Genomic DNA, 22,013 nt, shown 5'->3' on the forward strand with positions numbered 1-22,013 from the left:
TCATGGAACCTACTGTTACTGATTCCACATGGCCAGCACTGCACTACCAAATGGAATTGGGTGGCCAAGGAAGGAGGGAAATTATACATACATCCAGTGTTTTTCTCAACCTTGGCAACATGAAGATGTGTGGACTTCAGCTCCCAGAATTCCCTAGCCATGCATACATCTGTGGTAAAGCAGAAGCAAGGGGGAATATCCCTATGCACTAACTTCCATTAGCACAGGATCTCAACTATAAAACACTCAACATGTTTTTGAAACACTGGCTTTGAGAACTACCTTGCAAATTCAAATGCCCCTATAGTTTCTTATTTTATAGACATCTCTGCTTTTATCTGATTAATTTGCAATTAGTCCATGCTTTGGGGGGCAATGAGAAATGAGTTGCTGCTTTAATTGTTAACATCAGCATTATTTTAAAAAAATATAAAAAATACATAAGCAAATACAGTACCCATACAAAATATCATAAATACAAAAGTATCTATAGCTATACTTTCCTGAATACACACACACACACACACACACACATGTATATATATATATATATAAAATCATTATTATGTTTAACTGACTTTGTTTAATGAATACGTTGCTTCTTAATGTTATATAGTAAGTGGCATTAGCATGGTATTGCAACTTGCCCTGTCATGCAGTTTTTGAAGGCAGAAGAGCTTCACCCCACAAACAAAAAAGAGAAATAAAAATCAAACACATTATTAAAAGCATAACGGCCTTTACTTCAGACAGGACAAGCATATCACATTACAATATATTTAGCACAATAATCTCTGTCATGTTTTTTCTCCTCAGGCAACCACTGTAATTTCCCTACACATGGCAGATATTAGTCATTGAAGCTTGCATGTGAATCAATGAAAATTATATAATTTCTGGAACTTAATGGTGATACCATATTAAATTAAGACACCACTGTTAGGTCTTTCATGTATGGCATCAGGTCACAGAAACTGTCATGATGTCAAAAATTTAGTGGTTATCACACATAATATATTTAAGATAAAATATTTGGAGTTAATCTGATGTCAGTCATCACCTAAAATCAATGTAAATAGATGAAGCTGAGACAATCTAACTGGGATAAGTGATCTGATTCTCAACTCAGATCAGATCAATGCAGGCTTATAATGCTAATATCTTTTCAGTGATGTCACATGATCCTATAGCTTTAATTTAGCATCTTAGAGCAGTTGGGAGCAGTAAATCCTGTACTGTGTTTACAAAATGACAGAGTCATTTGTTATCTTATGTTTGCCCAAGGTACCCATCTCATCTGTCATATTTCATCCCATCAGTGTGAAGTGTTGAAGGATGTAATATATCTCCAGAAAGGTTGTGATTGTATCATAGTCAATTGCATAAAAATTACATGGTGATGCTAGATGTGCTTCCTTTCCCTATAGTTTCAAAAACACACTACTCCCATAATTCCCTGCATAATTCCACCCTATCTCATGTGAAGGGCTCAATGAGGCCTGCTAGGTTATAGTTTTCTCTTATCCAATCAGCAGCAACCAGAGAATGGAGTGGAAAAACAGCAAACCACAAGTCCCCCAAACCAAAGGAGGTAAGAATACACATCAAAGTGTAAGCCCAAAATGTTGTCATAAGGTAAAAAACAGGAAGAATGCCAGGAAGCCCAGCTCAGGAATTTACAAGGTATAGATATTATTTCCAGCACTAGCTTCTTTTGAAATCCCAGAGGCTATAATCCTCCATGCAGCTGTTCTTCATCTATTCCTTCCAATATGAGAATCTACTCAGCAGCAACTGCAACTCCTTTTGATTCTCTACCCAGTGATACTTTCACTCCCATAGCCTAGAGGCTCTTCAGAGACTTCCTGCTCAAAATCTGAAGGAACAGATCCTAAGCTCATAGGGACAACTCCTATCTGCCTGATTTGCTGGGCCCAGATTCCAGACTTTCATTGAAAAGTTTGAAATTGTCTCAGGATGGTGGCAGGGGGGAGTTATTAGTAGACTGCCTGAATAAACATGCAAGCTGAATCCAGTGAGTTTAAGAACTTGGCTAATTACTTGATTCAAAAGCAAATAGGACCATAGATTCAAAGCAAGAGGTCAGTTTTAACAGTCCTCTGGAGGTGTAGCAAAACAGATCCAAAGTAAAAGTGTACTTTATATGTACATTCTATGCACCGAGAAAAGCCCAGATCAAAAAGATGCTTCCTTGCTCCCCTGATTGCTATGCAACATGTAATCAGTATAGTTAATTAGTTCTTCACTCTGGATGATTCTTGCCATGATACAAATCTAAATGCCTTTAAAAATAGGCCCCAGCAACATCTTGTTTTCAGTTGTGCAGGTCTAGTGTAAGGGGGATTACATCATGTTCAGCTGCATTGGGCCCTCTAAGCAAAGTTGCTGATGAAGTGGGCTATGGCAAGGGATGGAGACTGTTGTACAGGTGCCTGCCTCTCATACACAAGCCTGAAAGAACACTTCCTGTTCGATTCAGTTTCAGGTGGGCCAGTCTCCCCTTTAGTTGATACAGCTCCATATTAACCAAGAGTTCAATCAGGCCAATGGGAATTGGTGGCAGCATGGAGATAAAAATTAAAGAGGAGGAATTAAAGAGATCTCCAGGAAGGAAAAGTTATCTCACAGCAAATTTAACTTTTACAATGCCAGCTTTCTATGTTAACGATCAAAGAAATGGAAATAAAAATGAATTTTGCAAAAAGAAGAATTTTGAGTTAGCAAATAATCTGGGAAAATGATTAGCATATTTAATATTTTTTATTTTTTTCTATCCCGCCTTTATTATTTTCATAAGTAACTCAAGGCAGAGAACATACCTAATACTCCTTCCTCCTCCTCTTTTCCCCACAACAACAACCCTGTGAGGTGGGTTGGGCTGAGAGTGTGTGCCTGGCCCAAGGTCACCCAGCCAGCTTTCATAATATAAACTCATATAAACTGAGAAAAGAAAGTGAGAAGAAAATGATATTAAAATGACAAAATGGGAATGCTATGGTAACAGATAATACAAATATGCAAAGAATATTCCATCAGTATTATACAAAACTTTATAAAGGAGGAGAAATTTTCCCGGCAAAAGTGGACGAATATTTCAAGAAACAAAATTTACCAGCGATAATGGATAAACAAGAGCAGATGATGAATGGACCTGTAACAATAAGGGAAGTCTGTGAGGCATAAAAAAGACTAAGATAGGGAAAAATCCTGGCCCAGTCAGATTGCCAGCCTGCTATTATAAATATTTTGAAGATGAACTGTTACAAGCTCTTCAAAAAATGATTAATTAGATTCTGGATAGTGGAAGGATACCAGAAAGTTGGAGAGGCACAAATATGGCATTAATTCCTAAAGAAGGTCAAGACCTGACTTTATCAAAAAAATTACCGACCAATATCTTTATTAAACAATTAAATTGAACAATATTATAAAATATTTACTATGATTTTAACTGAAAGGATGAAAAGTGTCTTGCAAGATTTTATACTTGAAGATCAATGTGGCTTTTTCCCTAAAAGACAGTTAAGAGACAGTATTAGAAATATTCTTAACATATTAGAATATTTGGAACATCATAATGAAAAACAGCTCGATTGATATTTCTTGATGCAGAGAAAGCATTTGACAACTTGAACTGGATTTTCCTGTTTAAAATTTTGAAAAATATGGAATTTGGAGAAAATTTTATTAAGTGGGTGGAATCGATATATACTTTACAAAAGGTAAAGATTATAATTAATGGTGAACTGACAAAACCCTGTGAAATACAGAAAGTGGACAAATGCCCACTTTTGCCACTGCTGTTCATTCTGGCACTTGAAGTTTTGAATAGAGATATAATACAAAATGAGAGAATAGCTGGGGTGACGGTTAAAAGAGAAGTATACAAATTAAGGGCATTTAGGGATGATTTGTTTTTAATTTTGGAAAATCCTATGGAAGGAATAGATATATTAATGCAAAAATTAAAGGAATTTGGTGCATTAGTTGGACTTAAAATTAATAAAGAGAAAATAAAGATGTTAACAAAAAACATGAGGAAGGAAGGTCAAAAAAGAATTGATTGCAAAAATTGGTTTTCAGATTGAGAAAAAAGTAAAACATTTGGGCATTATTATGACTAATATGAATTGTATGTTATTTCAAAATAATTATGTCAAGGTAAATAAAACATCAAATTAAGAAAGATCTATTAAGATGGGAAAAGTTACAATTATCACTGTTTGGAAGAATTTCTGTGGTAAAAATGAATGTGTTACCTAGAATGATGTTTTTCCTTCAAACAACACCTATTTTGAAAAATGATGCACCTTTCAAGCAATGGCAAAAAGACATATCCAGATTTATATGGCAGGGTAAGAAACCAAGGGTTAAATATAAAATTCTTCAAGATGCAAAAGAAAGAGAAGGATTAGGATTGCCTGATTTTAAATTGTATTTTGCAGCCTGCTGTTTGATTTGGATGAAAGAATGAGTTTTGCTGAGATATAAAAGAATGTTAGAATTAGAAGAACACAACCTGAGGTTTGGTTGGCATGGTCTTTTTTTTTACTTTATTTTTTTGTTAAAGATTTTAAATACAATAGTAAAAGCAAATACAAATTAAACTCAGAAAAAGAAAAAGAGAATAAAAATGTAAAGAAAGAAAAAGAACAAAGGAAAGAACAAAGAAGTAGAATAAATAAAAAGAAAAGAAATATGTAAGGAAGTGACTTCCAGTCTTCATCACAAGTAGAAACAAATTTAGTAATTCATCACCCCCTATAGCATTACAAACATGTATTTCTTCTTCCCATAATCCATCCCTTTTATATGCAAAACCATGAATCAATAACTTTTCAGTCCTGGTGTCAGCAAAAGTCTGTAAAGGGTTATCAGAGCTTTATAAAAACATGTCTTGTTTTAATCTTGATCAAACAAACCAACTTTATCTTGCTTTTTTTTTTACTTCTAACGATCTTGATCTTTAATTCATTCAGATGTTTTTCTTTTTCCCAGTGCAAAGACTTCTTTGAGGCTTAACAGACCTCTTTTGTAAATCCAGTAGAAAGTCATTATTCAGTCATTGTGTTTCCCCTTTGATTTTCAAAGCCTTAACCAACTTCTTTTGTGTATCCAGTAAAAAGTCCTTATCAGAGTCGTTCTCTTGGCTCTTCTCTACCTTGTAATCCACACTTTTTCCTCTCATTTGTATTTCCAATTTGAATGTCTTGTCTATTTCGTAATCCACACTTTTTTTTTATCCACTATTTTTGATTCCACTGTTTCTGCATCAAGCAAAATTTGTTTCACATCTGTCATTCCTTCATTAACATCTTTTAGACATAATCTATCCATAGAAGCAGACATCATTACTGATATTGTTGACATTTGGCTACTAATTTGTGGCCCCATTCTTCAAAGATCTCCTTTAATATTTCAAATGTTATAGTATTTTGTGTCATTTTGTAAATCCCAATCCTAAAGGCAAGTTGCTGTTTTTTTCTTTTTTGCCTGGATTTTAGTCCCTTCTAGTATCCAATGTAAGGTTGGCATGGGTTTTTAATGGCATGATAAAGTTAAAGTTAATGAAGATTTCAAAAATCATTATGTAAGAAGTGCCATATTAAGGATATGGAATAAATATAAACCCAGGTTGTGCCCAAAAATACCTTTACTGGTCTCAGCACAGAAAGTATTTTATAGAAAAGATACAGCAGGCAAAGAGAAATGGTTAACGTATCAAGACTCATTAATACAGAAAATGGACAGCTTAAGATGAAGTCAAAAGAACAATTAACTGCAGAGGGATTTAGTTTTCAATAGTTTTCATGTGCACAATTAAGAGAAAATTTAATATAGATAAAAAGGTAATGGGGATTGAACAACATTAGATGGAATTTGAAAATGAATTGTGTACAAATGATGAACATATGATTGCAAAAACATATAAACATTTGTTGAAATTTGAAACAGAAGAACAAGTTAAAGATTGCACGATAAAATAGGCTAGGAATTTTGGTTACAACATACAGATGGATCAATGGGAGAGAATGTGGACAAAGGGACTGAAATTCACATTGTGTTAAAGTTTGAGACCTTTTACAAAATGATGTATCATTGGTATATGGCATCAGAGAAATTATCTAAGATGCATAAAGGTACTTCTACTCATTGTTGGAAATGTGAAAAACGTGAAGGGACATTTTACCATGGATGGTGGACTTGTGAAAAAGAAAAAAGAAAAGAAAAAGGAAACAAATACATATGATGATATAAAGAATCTTGAAGATTAATATTGAGATGAAACCAGAACTCTTTTTATTGGAATTCGTGGGTAGTCAATTCGAAAAGACTTATGGAAGACAAATTTTATATATGGTAACTGCAGCAAGATTTTATATGCACAAAGATGGAGAAATATTGAAATATCTACAATGGAGGAATGGATTGTAAAGATGACAGAACTAGCAGAGATGGCAAAACTGACCTGTTTTGTCAGGGACAAAACAGTAAGTACTTTTATAAAAGACTGGAAACCTTTTGTGGACTTTTTGCTGAAAATGGAAAAAAGTGAAATGGTGATTTCTGGAGTTGATGATTGAAAAAAGACTGAATAAGGGGCTGAAGGCATTATTATAACATTAAGGAGGGATAATGAGTTTGTGTGTAACTGCTGTAAAGAAGGGCAGAAGTCGCTTCTTTAACTATCCTTTTTTTCTTTATTTTCTGTACCTTTTCTCCTTTTTTTTCTTTTAATAGTAAAAAGGAATTGGTGGTAGCTATTCAGGTTCAGCTAAGGGTTAGTGAATTTTGGGTCAGCAAGGTAATAAACAGGATTTTTTAAAAATCCAATAGGTTTCTTCTAGGTACATCTTTAGTTTTTAGTTCAAAGTTCTGTATTTCATTCTGAATGCAGTGTTTTAACAATTTAGTTCGCAGGAATCCATTTGCAATATTAATCTAGGGCTGGGAGGTGGGGGGCTACGAACCTGATGATTGGGTCCCCCAACTCCTTAAACCAGACCTGCTGCTGGGTCTGTGTAACATTGCCATCATTTTATATCCAGCCAGTGATGAGAAAGGCTTATGATGTTATACTTAGATGCACGGGTGTCAAAATGAAATGATAATACCAAGTCAGCTGTAGAAAGTATAAAATCTGATGGTCTCCACCAGCCATTAAATTGGAAGTGAAACACTAGATGGGAACAAAGAGACGCATTGGCCATTTCAGGCTGAAGTGGGCCTATCCCTTCCCTCCAGCGCCTGGTCAGCCTTATCGGCCACCTTGTCTTTCAAAGCACTGGACCCAGCATAAAGCAGAGAGAAAACTACCTGCTGGAGCTTGAAATGTGCGCCAGTGAACAGCCTGAAATGATATAACAGGTTGAAATAACATAACCCTGAAATGATAGAGCTGATCCTTCCCTCCTGAAAAGAAACTGGAGGAATCTGGAATTGAGTATTTGTTATCTACATAAAGAAAGGGAAAAAGGGGAGAGAAATCCTAAAGAAAAGCGCTTTTTGTGGCCCAGCTCCTTTCATGACTCTGATCTGTTTTGGGTTTTAACTTTATTCAGCTTAGGTTATGAAAGCCAAGAATGAGGTGAAAGAGGAGGTGCACAGGAAGAAGTTAGAGGTGAGAGAACCTTGCAGCCTGACCCACCCCAGGACTGCTGCAGTGCCATCAGCTGGCAACATTTATTTATTTTGTTTATTTAACATATTTATATGGCTGCCCATCTAGCAAAACACTCTGGGCAGCAAACAAATAAAAACAAAAATCACAATCCATAACAGTAAAAAATGGCATAGAAATGAAATAGCAAGAGTAGTCGAGGCCCCTAAAACATCTCACAGACAGACAGACCTGCACCCACACCAGAGCACCATTAACACCCTGGCCCCAGGGCCTGGAGGAGTAGCCAGGTCTTTTACAGCCTAAGGAAGGCCAGCAGGTTTAGGGCCATCCATATCTCAAGGTGGAGACTGTTCCACAAGACAGGCACCATGACAGGAAAGGCATGCTTCCAAGGACCAACCAAGCAACCTTGCTTCACTGGTGGGACTCAGACCATGCCTAATTTTCCTGATCCGCAGGGATGGGTAGAAACCATCAGGGAAGGGGGCCCTGCAAGTAACCTGGTCCCATGACATGTAGGGCTTTAAAGGTGACAACCACCACATTGCACCTGGAAGCCTACTGAGAACTTGTGCAGCTCATGAAGCAACAGTGTTCAATGAGAGTACTGCCTGTGCTGTTGCATTCTGAACCAGTTGAAGCTTCTGAATATTCTTCAAGGGCAGCACCACGTAGAGCATGTTGCAATAGTCCAGCTGAGAAGTGACTAAGGCATTTGTGATCAAAAGTAGTGCCTCCCAATCCAGGAATGGGTACAACTGGTGTATAAGATGTAATTGTGCAAAGGCACTCCTAACCATGGCTCAGGGTCCATCAGACACCTACGGTGGACTGTTCAAATAGGTCCTTCACCTCTGTAATAAGGGGCAGTCCTTGAAAATTCCCAAGGCTAACAGGAAATTACCTCTCCATGATAAGGGACTGATGACAACACCCCCAACTCCAAACCACATTGCCACTGACCCAAGACAAAAACCAGATCTAACATGTGACCCCCACTGTGAATCATACCATCAGTGAAGCAGGAGCCCAGTAAATTCAGAAGAACCAATTAATTGCTTTATTTGTCACACACATAATCACGACCGCACCATTCAGTATTGGCTCAGAACAGAGACTATAAAGGCGTAATGGAGATTCGAAATGGGGCCAGCAAATTTCAGGTTGAAGTAGTTTTCTGTGGTTCACGGATGGGTGGATAGCCCTTTAATACAGCAGTGGGGAAAGGGCCGAGTTCCAATTAATCCTTAACTCAATTCATGTTATAGTCTCCTGCTAGCATTCCATCAACAGGATGCCAGGAGTGATGAGTCTCAAACCAAAGTCCCATCCAACCCTTCCCTTTCTCTGCAAGGGACAATCACACAGATGTTGTCTGTTTTCTTCCATCTTCTAAATGCACTATGGCATTCTTTGAACATCAGAACAGCTTCCCTTAGCAGATGGCACTAAATATTACCATTGAATCTGAAGGCAGAACCAAAAGATTCCTTAAAGATGTTCTCTTGGCTACATTAGGAAGGCTCTGCACCTTTTTAGGCACTTCTGTCTGTCTGAAGTAAAGCCAGATTTCTACAACGCTACAGGCATTACTGATGAGGCTTCAAATCTGCCCAAAAAGCAAATTAAGCTCCCAGCTGATTAGTCAAGGGTGTTGCTGGGCAATTTCCATCATGAGATGTCTAGGGTTGTTCCAGCTACAGTAGCAAGGGTGTGTGAAAATAGAAATTCCCCTTCATTCCATGCTACTAAAAATATTATTCAGCTTTCTTCTTGGTTTCTGAGAGGTAGATATTTCCCATGTAACTCTGAAAGTACAATAACCTGTAACTATAAGGGAACTTCATCCTATGCCAAGTACAGCAGCCTGCAGAAATCCTGCATATTACCTAGTTCTGGTTATCAGTTACATTGACCATCAGGAGGCACCACATGGCCAGTTTTCTCTTTTCTGGGATTCATCAGACATAGGAAGCAACATGTTATTCTATGGGGTTCAAACCCTATACCAGGAACTGAAACTCACTGACCTTCACACTTCAGATGACCATGTACAGTATATGCAGATGGGGCTTGCGCCATGACATGATGCAACATATGCAGCTCTGTGCTCTGAGTAGTTAAGAGAAGGCGGACTGTATACCATCCTGAGAATTTCTATATATCCCTTCCAAAAACCACTGAGCAGTACGATCTGGACAAGCTAATGCACTGTATATGATCATCTAAAGTGCAACGGTCCATGAGTTCAAATCCTGGCAAAAGGTCTGAGCCTCATGGAACATCATCTGGCTGCTCATGTCTGATGAATCCAAAAAAGATGAAATTGGTCCCGTGGTGCCTCCTAGTGGTTAATGTATCTGAAAACACTACACAAGATATATACCATGTAAAAATAGAGAAATCTCCCCCACACCAAGAGGGAGGGGTGGAAGACCCTGTACACAGGGTCATGACATAATCTGACTCAAGTATCTCTCTGCTTTGAGAGTTAAAGGGAAGGTGGACATCCCATTCTAATTATATTTCTTTCATCACTTGAACACTTGGGGGTGCTGTTACACAATTACGAATCTCAGGAGGTTGTAGGGATTTATAACCCCAAAATTAGAAATCAATTTTTGTTTGTTTTTACATGACTGTTTAAACTCACCTTTAGATTGTTTCTACTTTGGTTTAATCTATATCTCATTAGGGAACTGATCCCCATTTTTCATGTGTGTTGTAGTGGCTGGAAAGCAGCAACTCTATGAACACATTCTCCATAGTCAATGGTATCAGGTTTATTACTAGTCATCTCTTTGAGGTGGGGGAAAAGGAAGTAGTGTAGATTCATTCAGACATGTAAAATACAAGTAATCCATAATGCTCATGCCTTGTGACTATTAAGTAAAATCTACACAATCCATTTCCTTGTTTAAAGTACCTCTTTCACCATTTCCAGAGCCCAACAAATTGTCACCAAAAGTAACAGGAGGAGGAGGAGGAGGAGGAGGAGACAGGGGAATAAGACTCCTTCCCTTTTTTTCTGGTTTAACCCTGCAGCTTCAAGTTAAGAAAATTGAAGGAAGAAGGGGGAAGCTGGTGGAGGGACCATACAGGCGTTGCAAATATTGGAGGGCAGGATAGATTAGGAGATTTTTTTTCCTCCTGAAACTCTGATTGCCTCTGAAAAAAATTACCAAGTTTTGTCTAGACTAATTCATAATTTCTAGATTAATGTGAACTGAGATTCAGATAAATACCCATTTGTGCTCCTGAGGGTAGGTTGCAGGACTTTCCATACTAGTCAGCAACTTTTGTGTGTGCGCAAGTCACATTGGTGAGACCGTTTCCATATGGAAGATTGTTCTCCTTCCTGGAAAGATGACCTGGGTAGCTATATACCAGCACAGGCAATTTGGACAACAGGTTAATAGAATATTGGCTGATTAAGTTTTATGAAGCATTTTGTTTAAATGCTTTACACAGCCCTACTACTGATGCTCATTTAAGTAGTCATGTCATGCACACACTTAAACACAATGATGATACAGAATGACTGTGCATGAAACAACTAGCCATAGATGTGGGAATTAATATACTGTTTCTAAAGGTGAGGGATAAAAAGAAAAGAACACAAATAAATTCTCACTTGTCATTTATTGTTAGAAATTGCCATGTAGAGACATAGTGGGTTGAGTTATTACCAGATTCATGTGGCAAAAATGATACCCAACATATGGCATGAGGAGGCAACTGGATACATCTGACCTAATTTCTATGCATCTGCCATAGCCTCTGCAGTTCTCAGTCCCACAGAACAGGGTTTGGTCAATCTCCAATTCTTTTCTCACACTCAAGGAAATCCAATCCTGAAATCAAGGTGGTAAGAATACTAATAAAAAGACTGACTCCAGATGTTAGTGGACCCTTAATACGGCACTGCTAAAGAGTCCCTGTCTCAACTTGGAATGCTGTTGCCGTATCTCCTATAACTTCTATCATCAGTGTCTCTGTATGGTGCCCCACTGATGGTTACTCATGGCCACCCCCACTCCCTTAGGTCTCCTTCACTCTTGTGCCTCATGAGTACTTACAATAAGTATGAAAGTTAATGTGGCATCTTTCCATCCCATCCTGTAGCCTATATTTTATCTTAGTTTTGAAAGCCCATATAAGCTTCTCCCAATTTTTTTTTGTCCTCTCCCCCAACGTTTAGGACAAGCTACAGGCCTGGCCTCACCATCATTCTATATCCATAATAAGCAGCACACTCAGAGAGGGGTGACTGAGAGCAATGACAGCAAGCAGCCATTGTTGGCATGGCTCAAACTTTACCAGGATGGGGGGAAGCAGGTTCACTGGGTCAAGGAAGTGTGAGAGTCAAGGGGAGCAATGGATGAGAACAGTGGAAAAACAGTTATTGATGCAGCAGGAACTATGCTGCAGAAGCACCAGACAGGGCTCTGATGCTTGGTATGGCATGATTGGCAATGTGTCTTTATTAGCACCTGGGCTTTCAGCAGATGCCCCACCATGCCCCTGAGCAATGAAGGTAAGTTATAGCAAAGCTTCTCAGGCCAAGCATTCAGTGAATAATAATGTCCTAGTATGCACTCGGCTCAAGACTTTCCCCTCTTTAGATATGTGTACAATTTGTTTGAGGATCTCAGCACACATATGCGTACAATACACACAGAGACAGATGTGTGATACGTGAGAAGTTGGAAGTATTTAAGGATCTATTGTTCATTGTTGGAGGTAGTGACAAAATTCATCCATGATTTGGATACTGGTTCATTGGACAACCTGGCATCCTCTTATCTGTCTATCTTGTTTCACAGAGTGGCACCAGGGGACTCAGAGAAGTGGCACTGAAGCACCAATACCCAGAGGTTCTTAAATATTCATAGGACCCAAACAGCTATATACAGGATGAGAAACATGCCGCAAGGAACAACTTATGCATACGAGTGATAAGGTGACATTGCAGAACACCAGTGTTGGGAAGTAAGTTAAGAGTTGTAGGTAAAAACACCTACTGTATCAGCCTTGGAGAAATATTCTTCCTTCCTGTGACTTTGTGTACCAACTCAGGGGAAGAGGTGGCATGAAGCTTAGATGGTTAACGCTATAGTAGATATTTACAAAATATGCTTTTTGGGCTGGACAAAGTTAAGCAAATAAATCATTATCCCACCCCTCTACCCACAATGCACCTTTAAAGCCTCAGAATATCTTAGTGCTCTCCATGATCCCAGCATTGTACTGAAATCTTTTGGAGTTTGCCAGAGTCAATGAGGCGCAGTCTTCCAAATTTGGAAGAAGTTATTCCCCAGTAGTATTCATGCTACTGTCCCAGAGAAAGAGACCAAGTAGCTGCTCCATTCTGTGGCTCTATGTTCTTTTCTAGTGCCCTGAAAGAAATAGAGCATAAGGCATGTTCTATGGTTTCCAAGAATAGAAGCCATCCTAGCATCTGTGAAAGGACGTGTTTTGGAAGTACCAGCACTAAAGGTATAGGAGAGGATGCAGGCAACTGAAGTGGAAGCACTGTGGACACTGAATATTCAAAGCATATAGTATGCCTGAAGTTCAGGAAAGGAATATACATAGCACCCAAAGACAGGAGCTAAGGTAGCCTGTTAAGGAACAAGGCAGAAACACTCAGTGAGAGGATTATTACATGGTTTGAAATCACTCCTGTTCCTTCAGTCCACCCCATCCCACCTCCCTGTGCTGGGTTGCTATTTGCTGACCATGTGACCTTCAGCTAGCAGTTGTAACCAATCTGGATGATGCACCCATCATTTGGGAGGATAGAACTTAAGTAATTATCTATCTGGGAAAATCAGGGGCCATCATGTCTGAACTCACAGGAAGTGCCAGTATTTCAGGATATAAAGGACTCAGCCATAGAAAGTGAGCTCCTTCAGGGATAACAGCCACTCAAGTCAAAGTCAGGAATCCCCTGGGAATGACTTTTCCCTCACCAGCCATTGTAGATCCCAGGGGTGTCATGATACTCCTTGCTGGCATCCCGACCCCCTGGAGGAGCTCAGAAACGGGTGCTCTGATAGCGCAGCCTGCGAATCTCAGAGACTCCATCGTCCCGGCAGTACAAGTCCCTACCGGGACTGTGTGCCAGTCACCGGCCCCCTGGTCCCCCACCTCCCCCAGCACTGCTGCTGGTGCTGCTGGTGCTGCCTGAGCTGGAACTGCTGCAACGATCCTCATAGATAGAAATCTCAATCTGAGAGCAAGAAGATAAGGACACCAAACAAATGCATGAAACTCCTGCTCCACCCCATATTCAGCCAAGAAGACTGTCCCTCAAATAGACTCACTCTACTGGAATTCAGCTACAGTAAGTCAAATTAAGTTATTGCCTAAGCAGGTATGGAGACGTTATGTCATTCATGCAACTGTGCTCTCTCTTCTCATCCCCCTTTTCTTTTGCTCTTACACACACACTCACACAGAGCAGAGCAGAGCAGATCCCCTTACCTCTTTTCTGTTTCCAAGCCTGGCTGGTCAGTGTCTTTTCACACACACATCACAGCCAAATCCCAAGGTTGGCAAGCCAGTGCACAGTTAAGTCTTCAGTCAACATGGAGTCCGTCTTCCTTTGCCTTGCTCTTCAGTATGCAGGTGAGTGGGAAGAGCTACAGAACTACAGTAGTCTGTCCAGCTCCTAGGAACTCAACCTCTGGATTTACACAACATATTTGAAGACTTAGCAGTTGCATGCACACAGTTTGGTAACCTTGGTTAGTTTTAACTTTATTGCAAACTCTGAAAATAATTTAATTCAGCAACCAACTTAAATGTATTGTGCAAGGGAGATATGAGCCAAGTTGGGGCAAGAATAGTGAAAACAAAAAGATAAGCCAATCCTGAATCTTTCAGAGGCACAACACTCCATTTCACTTCATGGTAAATTAGGCAATAGTTACTCAGATCAGCTGTGCACTGTGTGAAAATGTACATTATATGTTTTATCTGGCATCAACAGATGCCTTCTTCTGAAATAACCCTTCCCAATATCATGCCCTCCAGATGTGTTAGCCTCTATAGCCAGGCAAGGCTGCTTATAGTGATGAAAGTTATAGTCTTGCTCACCCAGAAGATGCTAAATACTAAAATGATAGAAAGTGACAAAAATGTTTTCAACCACCCTAACCTCTCATTATTTCCCTACCATCTCTTTTCCAAACCGAAGAGTCCCACTTAGACTCTTAATCAGGCCTGAGGAATGCATGGTAAACTATAGGAAAAACCTGAGTAATTTCTGATGATGTTACCTAGTTGGGTAATGAAACATCTGCAAGCAAACAACCAAGCTCAGAGAGCATGAAGGACTCCACAGTTCAGCCTTGAACTACAGATATCCTCTTCTATTGGAACCTGAGTAATTTCTGTCTCCTGCTTATTGTATGTGTCTTCCCCCAGTGTCACATCTATGCATTTTATGGCATTACTGATTGAACAATATTTATTTAATTGCTAGGTTTCTATGCCACTTCCTACAGGAGCTCAAAGAAGATTACATGGAGACCTTCCTTAACTATCCCACAATAACAACCTTGTGAGAGCTTGGACTGAGCATGTGTGATAGGCCCAAAGTCACCCTGTGAGCCTCCATGGTTGAGGGTGGACTTGAACCCAGGATTCCCCATTCCTAGACCACTACATCAGACATTGTTGTGTTGGTGACATCATCTATCCCAGTGTTTCTCAACCCTTGCAGCTTTAAGATGTGTGGACTTCAACTCCCAGAATTCCTCAGCCAGAAACACTGGCCTGGGGAATTCTGGGAGTTGAAGTCCACACATCTTAAAGTTGCTAAAGTTGAGAAACATTGATCTGTCCTATTGTGAGCACCTTTGAGAATCACTAAAATCATCACAATATTTTACAGAGATTGTTAAATAAATAAATAAATAAATATCCACCATGACTCCAAATCTCAGTAGGGATAGAAAAATAAGCACATAGATTATAATGAGTGTCTGCTACATAAATCAGAGTTAGTTAGCTAGCTACCTTTAGGCACTTATGTATTCTGTTTTCATTTCCGACATCAACCAAGAAGGATACAACTCTCATGCCCCGCTCCACTGGGTCTGTCAGCAGAAGCCCCCGTGGAGCATAGATTTTCTCATTCTGCTCCTGGATGTACTTGGAGATCTTCTTCAGAACCTGAAGAAATAATTAGTGAGCCAATCACAACCAACTGAATGCCCATTTCATGTCCCCAGATTTTGTAAGTAGTAGTACAAAGTTGAGAAGAAGATATATTAAACAAGTTCCCTTAGAGATTGTGCACTATTATAAGAACGAAAAAAAAATTCCTGGCTCACTGATAGATTTAATCACAGAGCTCCTGTATCATGTCTATTTCAGCCTTTTAGTATGCCACTGTGCATTATTGATTTCAATAATTTTGTAAAATTTAAATAGTTATCTTCATATTGTTACATCTCCCTACATTGGGGCCCCTTAATATGGCATAATAAACATGATATTAATTATTGTAGTTGCTCTATTATGTCCTCCAAACCTTCTCATAGTGGGTCTCCATGCAAAGGAAGATGAAATAGGCTGTGGCACATGCCAGACATCCCTCCAGATAGGAGCTGCCCCCAATTTTCTCAGCCTCTGCATAGAAGTTGTTCAGTGTCTTCACTGTTTCCTCAAAAAGTTGCCGCTCAATCTTTGGAAAGAGAAAAGAGAAGAAGCGACATAAAAGTGAGATGCAGGATGTCGTTTTAATGACTACTGGTGTTTTCCCTTCATGCAAATGCCAAAAGGGAGAACAGAGACATTGGTAGATCAGAAGAAGACATGCTGCAAAAAGCATTCATGTTTGTGTGAGCATTCATACTTTTGAAACAAACTGCGTTGCTACTGTGTAGTTAATGTATGATTGCAACAGTTAACAAGTTAGGGGAAATCCCTCCAAGTGTCAGGCAACTCTTCAGATACTCAGCCCCACCCCCTGCACTCTGTTACTAGCTAACAGCAGAACTTCAAGGACTCAGTGTGGTTAGATAAGAACATTACTACACACCCTGTCTATGCAAAAGATCAACTACTACAGAATTCAGAAATCCAACCTTGTGTGAATGTGTGGGTGCACGTACCCAGGGATTAAATCCTAGAACTCTTGTGGCAACAGAGATTTTGTTGCTCTTTTTCTCGGACTGGAATGTGGAGGTAACCTGCCTCCTGCATACGCAACAGTCTTGTCTGGTCTGAAATTCTTCGGTTCCTACTTTGTCACTTCAGCCCTTCCACAAAGAAGTAATGTACACCTAAGTCCAGTGGGGCCTGGAGGTGTGCCTTCTCCATAGCTGCTCTGGCCCTTTGCAATAGCCTCCCAACTGAGGTGTGTGTGGGGGGGTGCCACCCTAGTACCCTTCCAGAAGGCCATGAAGACCTGGCTCTTCCCCCAAACTTTGGGCTAGGATGGAGTTGAGTCAGGGCATCAGTAGTATGGATGATTATGGCCCCTTGGTGGGAAGGGTACAATGTGTTTTTATGGCTTGTTGTGATCACTGGGTGAGATAGGCAGCCATATAAGTTCTTTAACTACATAAAGTTAGAAAGCCACTGAGACACTCATAGAACATTAGTGGGACATCATAGCTTAATCTGACATCCAGTCTAGATACTGGTTTGATACAAAAGTCTGCTATAGAGTATGGGAGTGTGAGCCATGAGAACCACATGAAATAACAGTTGGTACCCGACTGTCCAATTCAGGAGGGAATTTGGTCTGGAACTGACAGATGGTCCCATCACTATAGTCTCGCTGTATAAAAACCTTGGTAGCCAATGAAGCACTCCGCCGCAGTTCTTGGAGATGGTGAACCTGAAGAAAATTAAAGGCAGGAGGTTACAACAAGGGAAAACCCTGCTATAGTAGTGGTGGGAGCTCCCACTGTATCCTGGCACTTGCAGATCAAATGCATGAACTTCTTTTCATTCCTGGGTTGCTCTGTGCTTCACTGTGAACTTCCCTTCATTTCTCACAGAGACAAGACATAACTTTCCCCTGATCACATGGCACACTAAAGTCCTGCCCGAGATAATTTATCCATTGATACGTTGTTTTGTTTTGTTTGCTGTCTGAGAGGGGAAATGCTAAAGAGTAAATGGACAAGTCCAAGGGAAACATGCTGTTCTATAATATAGTAAGGGAGCAATGCAATATGGACAGCATCACAAAAGAGTAAGGGTGTTATCCAATTAAAGACATCTTAGAGCATTTAATCTTATACATTTCAACCATTTAAGAATCATCAGTTATTGCTGAAGCCACTGAGAAGCTACTTAATTATCAGAGTTGTTTAGGAAAAAGTGTATGTGGCCTAACAAAGCAGACGCAATGGTTTCTGCTTCCATGGAGAAGGTTCACACCACCAGCACCGCTCAGATGGATGGCCATTCAACTGTATCCCAGTTACACAGTCACTGATCACTGCATATAAGTAGGGACAATTGGGATTGGGACCATCTCTAACTAGCACCATCTGCACTAAAATGCATATTAATTATAATAGTAATTGGGATATGGGTGAAAGCTGAAACGGTTTTTAGATGATGTTTCATAAGTCACTGTAGGCACCACCTTCAAAGTGGCGTTTCTTTTTATATAAGCAAGGATACCTTTTGTGACTGCTATCTGCAGGTGCTTTTAAGTATGTACTTCAGTTAGGAGGAGGAGGAGAATCTGCACATTTTTATATGAAAAATATTACTCTACTATCTAATTACTTAGAGAAATACCTCCTTAATTAGACTACTTCCACTGTGTACATTTTGGCTAACAGATTAATTATACATTTCCATACTACACCTCCCCCCCAAAGCATTAAAAGATCCTTTATGTGAAAGAGAACACCAGATCCCACGATTCCTTAATTCTAGCTTTCTCAAATAGCAGGCACAGAGTGATCCAATTCCAGTCCTGATTGGATCATCAGAACGTGGTTCTCATTATAACCATGGGGTATGTCAAGCTGAAAGAGTATGACTTGCCCAAGTCATCCAGTATGTATCATGGCTAAATGGGGACACAACTGGATTTCAATCTCAGTTATCTATATTTGGGCCCAATGTAAAGATCATGTTCTCACAACACACTGGCTCATGCACTAGCTAACTACATTTAGTCTAGTATATTGTTATTAAGATGGGAGGGTTCATTGCTTAACTAATGTCACACAACAGAAAATAAATTAGTAAGCTGAATGAAGATGTTCAGGCATTATGTTATAGAAGATGAGATGTTACTGGATATTTCACTTTTGATAAACATTAAAAAATAAAGACAGCTATATTTTTGTCTATTTATGTATATATTTGCTTTCAAGTGAGTACAATTTATTGAAATACAATCAGGATTAAAACAGGACAAGCCTAAATATCAAAGATCACACCACAGAGATAGTGGCCTAAACTGAAGGAACAGGAAAAACAATCTATAGTGATAAATGAAAGCAGATAACTTGCAAACTACCAAACAGGATTTGCTCAGTATTAGAGGAGTGTGATTGATAATCCAAGAAATGGCAGAATTTGTCACTAGCTTTTCTTTCTTTTTGTTAATTAATTACTATAGAATGCATCTACACTTCAGTATGCGTCCCATTGATTCCAACTTAGGTTTGAGGAATTCCAACGAGCCAAACTTCTGTAGCTGCCCAAATTTATAGCTCAGGAATTCTTTCACCCAGATCTAAAGCTGTAAAGATATACTGCTCTATTGCAAAAGCTGGGTAACATTTCATTTACTTGATCATTTCCAGTCAGCTGTCAGTTTTATTTAGAGGCAAGGGGAAACCTTATTTCCTTTTATACTACTTCCCATCATCCATAAAGGGATACTTCTGCATTGCAAGAGCTCACTTAATAAGACCCTTTAGCTTGTGGCTGCATTAAAAGCATTGAATTGGCTAAGCTTGTGGATGATAAAAAACTTGGAGCACATGCAATGTGATTTGAAAGTGGGATGTATTGAACTTTGTCCCTTGTCATGGACAAATCACTCTGATTGTTATGGAATTTTGTGGTGTGACTTCTCCCCCACAGGCATGGTATAGAGAAAGTGGACAGGGAGTCTCATAATGTTAAGGTCTGGGAACATTCAGCAAAGATGATTGGAAAGAGATTTAGAACAGATACAACTATTTTTCCCCAAGTTGATAATAACTGTATAGAATTCATCAGCATTACCATGATATGATGGGTAATATTTTAGGTGGTTTTAAAAAGCTATTTAATCAATTCATGAGGACAGTTTAAGAGCTATCAGTTTTGAAGACATAATGCTTTTTGATTTATTTATTTCTTACATTAAAGTATATGCTGTCTCCTCCTAGAAGTTGAGGTGGTTCAAAATAAAATAAAAGCCTATGAGATCATAATGTTGGATCAAAATGGGCCAGGAAGGCTATTTTTATGCTCTTAAAGTTCCAACAAGTTTTATTAGTCTAAATATGAGGTCATCCAGTTCAATAAAACTTTTGAGGTATTTAGAAAACTAGCAGATGTACTGGATTTCAGAGCAACCCTGGTTTCCTTCAATAGGAAATGGACCTAATGTTTATCTTATTTTGAGCTTAGATGGAAATCTTCGAAGATCAACTGAAGATTGCAATTAATTTCTTTCGGAGTGGAAGAGAGTTTGAAGTAGATGACTGTAAAAACATTTGCCTATTCTTTTGTAAGGGGTGGGGAGAGAGAGAGAGAGAATTCAGTGTGCTTCACGAACTTATGCGCTTTTCCTATTTCATAGTCTAAGGATGTGAGTCTTTAACAAGCTGCTTCTTCTCCCTGCCACCCCCCCACATGCCCCCAGGAACTGTTGCCCTTCCCTTAGCAACAAGCAAGCTTTTGGCTATTTCTGCTCTGATTAAGATTGATTTTCCTGCTCAAGGAAGCATCTTCTATTGACAAACAGGATCTTATTGGCTGGGATGGGAAGGTGGGAAATATGGAGCAAGAGCAACAGTGATTGTGACAAAATCACCGAGGGATGGTGCTCTTGGTAGGGGCTGACTTGGAAAGAGTTCTGAAAACAGGACATGGCACCTTTAGAGAAAACACTGCAAAATCTCTTTCCCTTCCTCCCCCACCCTCTGTATTTTTTAACCTTATACCAAACAATAAATCATTCTGGGGACCTGCCTATGAGTCTGTAATTCATCAATTTGAATAATGGAGCCCTCATTTATTCTAGAAAATCATGGCACATGTATCTTTTTCTTCTCTATTCACAAAACCAAATTCAAAGCACAAGACATAAGGCAGCCTTACTCAACCTGGTTCTCTCCCGGTTCATAACACAACAATACCTATCATCCCACAAGCATGACTATTGGTCAAGCTGCTAGCACGGTCCAGCTGAGGAGTGCTCCCCCAGTCCTGTCTGTCTATCCCTGGTGAATATTACCATGTGTTCAGGGAAACCCATTGATTCACAGCTGAGCAAAAGGACACCTGCCCCTCATCACAATAGCCTGCCTTGGTTTCTGTCCAGGACTGCTGAACAGGAACAATTCCATGGTAAGGAGGAAAAATCAGGTGATAAGCTTTGGAGTGAGTGATGGCATTCTTAGCCTTCAAAGAGCCTCAGGTTTCTTTACTTCCTTTCTTTAACCTGTACAATTGCTGCAAAAATTGGAAACTCAGAAAATGCAAGGGGCCCTCAGCACAACAAACCAAGGAACATGGGGCTACAACAACCAATAACAGCTAGCATTGGGGAGCCTAATTTAAAGCTTCCTGCCTCATCTGGGAGAACAAACACTCACAGACCAGGAAAATCTGGCTGCAGCTCCAATTATTCGACACAGCCATCACCTCCAGTACATGTGTGTTCCACCTTGCAGGCGTTGCTCACCTCGGTTGCCATGTTTTACCAACGTGGCCCAATGCTGTTCCTCCACACGGGAGACTGAAGCTGCGGCGGTAGCACTTTGGCGAGGAAGAAGGCTGCTTTCCCAGGAAAGGCGCTGTCCCTGGTGCTGTAGGGGAGGAGGCGCTCAAATCCCGAAGCTGCTGCCAGCGGGGGCGGAATCTCGTCTGCTGCGTCGAGGTGGCGCCTGTGGTGGGAAATAGACGCAGAGCGTGTGGTGCTACCCTTGGTCCTGAAACTTGGTGTTTGAAAAACGAGCTGGAGGCAAGCACCTCCTCTAGAGTTGACGACCCGTTTCCTAAGCTGATCCCCCAGTAAATAGCTTCGTTGCTCAGGCTCAGTTAGTGGCACCATAAGAGGAGGGGATCAACAGCTCTAAATGGGAGCTGCACCCCCCCTCCCCTGCACCCCCACGCTGGAAGGACGAGATCCAGCTCTGACTCAGGGGAGGGACAGTGA

General features: G+C 39.9%; 1 protein-coding gene across 1 annotated transcript; it reads right to left on the reverse strand.

Moving 5' to 3' along the window:
* Window positions 1-11,289: 11,289 nt before the first annotated feature.
* On the reverse strand, window positions 11,290-21,725 carry GOLGA7B (golgin A7 family member B). The gene is made up of 5 exons (XM_063306133.1): window positions 21,540-21,725; window positions 17,379-17,504; window positions 16,191-16,343; window positions 15,728-15,829; window positions 11,290-13,880 (listed from the first exon to the last, which is right to left on the reverse strand). Exons 1-5 carry the CDS (start codon window positions 21,549-21,551, stop codon window positions 13,776-13,778), a joined length of 498 nt encoding a protein of 165 aa, XP_063162203.1. The 5' UTR covers window positions 21,552-21,725; the 3' UTR covers window positions 11,290-13,775.
* Window positions 21,726-22,013: the final 288 nt, after the last annotated feature.

This window comes from Candoia aspera, chromosome 6, assembly GCF_035149785.1.
Source record: "Candoia aspera isolate rCanAsp1 chromosome 6, rCanAsp1.hap2, whole genome shotgun sequence".
Taxonomy (NCBI): domain Eukaryota; kingdom Metazoa; phylum Chordata; class Lepidosauria; order Squamata; family Boidae; genus Candoia; species Candoia aspera.